Below are 5,003 nucleotides of genomic sequence, written 5' to 3' on the forward strand. Positions count from 1 at the left end.
AAGAAATAAAAACCAAACAAAGTTCCCAATTATTACTTGCAAGTACCCACATTAAATTTCACCAAGAATCAAACTACAGGTTATGAGAAAATAACATGTATAAATCTTGGATATCTCAAAGCTATGTAATTATTATATGTAGCATTAGGATAAAAACGATGAATAATGAAATAAAAAATATATCCAAGCCCCGAACTTTGGAATCATAAAACCAGATCAAACGCTAAATTATAGGTTAACAAACAGATAAATCATAAGGCTGGGGAGTGTGCATGAAAAAAAATAGTATGCAGTAGAACCTCTATATAAGAATATCCTAGGGACCACAAGAAAATATTCTTATATGGAAGTTATTCTTATATGGAGGTCTACCTTGAAATGATCAATAATTTTTTTTATATATATGTATCTAGGAGAAAATATAATTACGTACAACAAACATCACAGTGTACCTAGGCAATACAAATCTTAGTCAAATTTTGTTTAGTTTCACATGTATGATACGTAAGTTAAATATTGTCAGGCACCGACTATGGGATGTCCCACCTGTTAAGGGCATACCAAACGCTATTTAGTAAAAATAGTAATAGTAGGCATGTTAGTGGCATGTGCCAGTACTTGAGGTTGTTTTCCCTTATAAGGTTCGATCTTCTGTAATTGCTTTTTTCATGAAAAAATAGTAATCAAAATTATCTTTTCTCTATGAAGTTCTGTTCTCCCCAATCCAATATCTATCCTTAGAGATTTTGAGTTGTTTCTGTGCTAACTTGTAAGGTATATCCTTACAATTGGTATCATAGCCAACCACCACGATCCATGCCCGATCCACGGAAGGGGTGACCTATAGGCTAGATTAAAGTGTTTGGCCATCTATGTATGGGCGTGGTTGTCACCCGCATTAAATACTGATAGGGGAGTGAAGCCGTCATAAGAGAAAAGGCTACCTTCGGGTCATTGTTGAAAGAGTGGGCCAACGAGGACGTTGGGTCTGGAAGCGTGGTGGGATGTTGGGATCCTAGTCCCACATTGGTTAGATGGGGCTTAATTTGTAGTTTATAGGTCAATGGATTCCCTCATCTAGTCAACCGGTTTTCGAGTTGAGTTCTACCCATGGGTTTATGACGAGTTTAGGGTCGGTAACCTAACATTGATATTGGGATCCTAGTCCCACATTTGTTATATGGGGCTTAATTAGTAGTTTATAGGTCAATGGGTTCCCTCATCTAGTCAACCGGTTCTCGAGCTGTGTTCTACCCATGGGCTTATGACGAGTTGGGGTCGGTACCCTAACAATTGGTATCAGAGCACTCTTCCTGAGTGACCTTTCCATGAAGAATCAAGCAGAAATTGAAGAATCAATCACCAGGATTGATATCTTATAAAAATCTCAATATGAAGCTAGAAAGGTAGTATACTACGAAGTATTCGATCTGAGGATGAAGTCTATGAATTTACTCTTGGATAAGAACTCTCCCAATCGAGATTTTAATCTTCTGCGAACGAGGATTCTCATTTCTATCGCCGAAGAAAGGTTGGAATCACTATCAGAAGTTGGGGATCTGGAAGCTACGAATATGGAGGAGGAGATTTTCATAGAAGAAGTAAGTTCTATTGATTCAAAATCATCAAGTCATCTCTCTGAGGCTGTTGGAGCTAACCCTAACTTTTCCACTCACAATTGCGAGAAATTGGTATTGCTTCACCAACATTTTTCCTCTCACAGATTCGAAGTACTTTTTTCTTTTCCTGTTGGGGTAAGGCAAATTCGACGTTTTTGGATTACCAAGAAGGTAAACTCTTCATTCCTAGAACTGAAATTGTGGTGAATTTTCAAAGTACAGGAACTGCAACTCACGAGATAAATGGATACAATATGTTAAATATGGATTTTAATGATGAATTTCGTCAGTTTTAGGATCAGAAGATTATTGATGAAGATAGCCTTAATCAATTTTCTCCTAACTCCATTAAGTTTATCAGGTTGTATCTCATTACTCGCCTAATTCAGATTACTTCTATGGGTAATGTTATGTCTAGTGCTCAGTGTAATCGGTTATTATTTGATAGAGGAAGAGTATTTAATTGGTCTATTTTAATGAATGAATACACTGATGAATTAGCGTATGAGTTGAGTTCTATTCATAAGAACGGGTTAGAATTTCTGCTGGTGAATACAAATGCGTTTTTAATTGTTAAATATAGTGGTAGAGGTGATGCTCGAAAGTTGTCTTACAAAATGCAGCTACGATGTGATAGTCTCTGGACCCCTAACTTGAGTTTTCAGATGTCAAGGAAAGTTAATTTTTTATGTGTTGTACTACCTAGTTTTGATTTTGTACGAGTGATAATTGATTGTGAGAGAGAGTTTGAAGATACTAATAGAGATCCTAGCAAGCTAATGGATAAAAGACCATAACAAGATGGTATTCTGTGGAATATTTTAATTCTTTTAGTACTTCAAGTGACAAGCGAAATTTAGTTTGTTATTGCACGGGAAAGGCTCAAGCAAAGGATGGCTATAAATATCAGTTTTCTGACTGAACTAGGACAAGTTAAGAAGGGTTTTGTTGCAGCAACTTCAAAGTCCCGTGAGAATCGACTGAACTGTACAAAGATGAATGTCGGTGAGCTATTTCTTATGTGTGCAAGAAGTGGAAAATGTTTCTGCGATAGCCTGTCTCTTGCTAGAATGCTATTTGATCAAGGGAAGTTGTTTGAATCTATCAGGAGGTATTCTTATTATATTCATCGGAGTTCTGAATTCTTGTTTAATATACTTACTTCTCGTCAATCTATTTTTGATGAGTCGATCCCAATGCATAAATGTAATGTGGGGTTTGTTTATTGGTTGTTTTCGAGGTCGAAGGTGTTTCCATTGGGTAAAAATGGGAATAAATATGAGTCTATCAAGTTATGTGATGAAATGCTACTGAAAAATATCAACAACCCTATACTACTTGGGTTGAAGGGGCTAGTTCTCTTAGAATTATATCTTTTATTCTTCTTATCGGAGATTTTTTTCACTTTGATTGTTGCTGGCCCTATGAGTGGTATGAGTAATGTTTGGATTTTCATTGAGATGTATGGAGTACCTAGTTGTATTGGTTTTTGGTGGTAATGGAAGGATTATTGGTTGGAAGGAATTTCTGTTAAGGATGATGAGAATCAAGGGAGTGGTTTGTACTTGTACTCAGCTAAAACTTGCAGCCTTGAAGTTAACTGTCCTGATTAAAGAAGAGAATATTATAGTATTTTTGAAGTTTACGGCGATTGGTATTCTCATTCCTATTATTGTTGGAAAATACCCTTCTTGTGGCAGTCGACCGTTGGATCTGTTATTTCAGGTTTTGAAAACTGATTGGGTTGTTTGGGATGGGTTAGTTAGTGAAGACACGATTTATAAATTGTTCATTCAAATGTATTTGAAAGTCTTTGGTAATGAGAACTGGCTGTATAAGTTCACTTCCTTCCATAAACATGTACTCGAGCTACATAGCTTAGTAACTGCTGGTGGTAGTAGGTTTTCTCTCAGTCGATGGTGGAAACAGGTCGTGTTAAATTCAGGGAGAGAAAGTATTGACAAGTATGTTATAGTGGCAGTTGATTATTATGTTGAGAATACTTCTCAGTCATTGAACCAATTGAAGATCTCCACAACTAAAAGTGGGAGTTGCTGCATTCTAGATACATTGGCTCTTCTGCACAAGTTCAGAGGTAAGGTTCTATTGTTGGGGATAATTGAGGGTCACGCCAACTTCCTTCATCGCCACTGTGTCTGGGGGATAGTTGCAGTAAATATAGACAGTGTGAGTTTTACCTCTTCACAAGTTCAGAGGTAAGGTTCTATTGTTGGGGCTAATTGAGGGTCATGCCAACTTCCTTCATCACCACTGTGTCTAGGGGATAGTTGAAGATGAGTTTTATCAATGCCTATCAGGCCGCGACCTCAACAGTTATGTCAGTTATGTTCCTTGGTGTTAAAACTGAGAAGAGTAACGGTTCTTTCAGTGCTCGAGAAGAAGCTACAACAGTTGTCATCAATCAGGTTATATCTAGTAGTATAGAAGCTCAAAAGTTGTATTCCAAAGTGATAACAACCATAAGGATGCACAAGGAAGGTTCAATTCGCACCTACCCAGTCGTGACAACTGCAATTTCTGGGAGTTCTAGTGCTGAAGAGATAAGCGCAGGTGAGAGCTTTTTATTGATTGATGTGGAAGGAAACATAAAAGCTGACTATATATGTCTTCACATGCTACAATTCTTTATGATAGTTTTGTTACAACTTAAGAACTATCAGCTTTCAAATACTATCAGTATACAACTCTTCATGCATACTCATCTTACAGCAATAGGTAACTTACTGGATGGGTACTTGCTTACTGCATCTCTCTTCAAGGTGTTTGTACAATCAGTTGCGGTGCCAATTTTTAAGTGTGGAATATGTTACATTCTTATTATTGCTACAATTGGTTCTCTTGTTAGTACCCACCAAGCCGCAAATTATGAAGAAACTGAGTCTGCTTTCCTTGGAGTATTAAGCACAGTAAACTTAACTGCATTGATAAAAAATGAAGGTGAATCAATCACTACTTTTGAGGAACGACTACAAACAAGTTTGATGGTTTCATCTTCTCATGGTTCCGGGTGTTGAAGTTTGTGAAGCTGCAAGTCTGCGACAGCTGCGCTCTTCATTGGTCGAGCTCATTTCATATCCTTGAGGACAAAGATAATTTGAAGGAGTGGGATTTGTCAGGAACCGTCTATTGGTTGTCCCACCTTTTAAGGGCAGACCAAATGCTATTTAGTAAAAATAGTAATAGTAGGCGTGTTAGTGGCATGTGCCAGTACTTGAGGTTGTTTTCCCTTATAAGGTTCGATCTTCTGTATTTGCTTTTTTCATGAAAAATTAGTAATCAAAAGTATCTTTTCTCTCTGAAGTTCTGTTCTCCCCAATCCAATCTCTATCCTTAGAGATTTTGAGTTGTTTCTGTGCTAACTTG

At 37.2% G+C, this 5,003-nt stretch overlaps 1 protein-coding gene across 1 annotated transcript; it reads left to right on the top strand.

Annotated features, from left to right (window-relative positions):
- Nucleotides 1-3,888: 3,888 nt before the first annotated feature.
- Nucleotides 3,889-4,684, top strand: LOC113347845. The gene is made up of 2 exons (XM_026591524.1): nt 3,889-4,190; nt 4,350-4,684. The coding sequence occupies exons 1-2, from the start codon at nt 3,914-3,916 to the stop codon at nt 4,652-4,654; spliced, it is 582 nt and encodes a 193-aa protein (XP_026447309.1). The 5' UTR covers nt 3,889-3,913; the 3' UTR covers nt 4,655-4,684.
- The last annotated feature ends 319 nt before the right edge of the window (nt 4,685-5,003 follow it).

Source organism: Papaver somniferum, chromosome 2, assembly GCF_003573695.1.
Source record: "Papaver somniferum cultivar HN1 chromosome 2, ASM357369v1, whole genome shotgun sequence".
Taxonomy (NCBI): Eukaryota; Viridiplantae; Streptophyta; class Magnoliopsida; order Ranunculales; family Papaveraceae; genus Papaver; species Papaver somniferum.

Excerpts from the sequence above, each read along its gene's own strand:
- LOC113347845 (XM_026591524.1), top strand. The coding sequence starts at position 3,914 with ATGAGTTTTATCAATGCCTATCAGGCCGCGACCTCAACAGTTATGTCA. Across the intron at positions 4,191-4,349 it reads TGCTGAAGAGATAAGCGCAG|CAATAGGTAACTTACTGGAT; the intron begins GTGAGAGCTTTT and ends CTCATCTTACAG.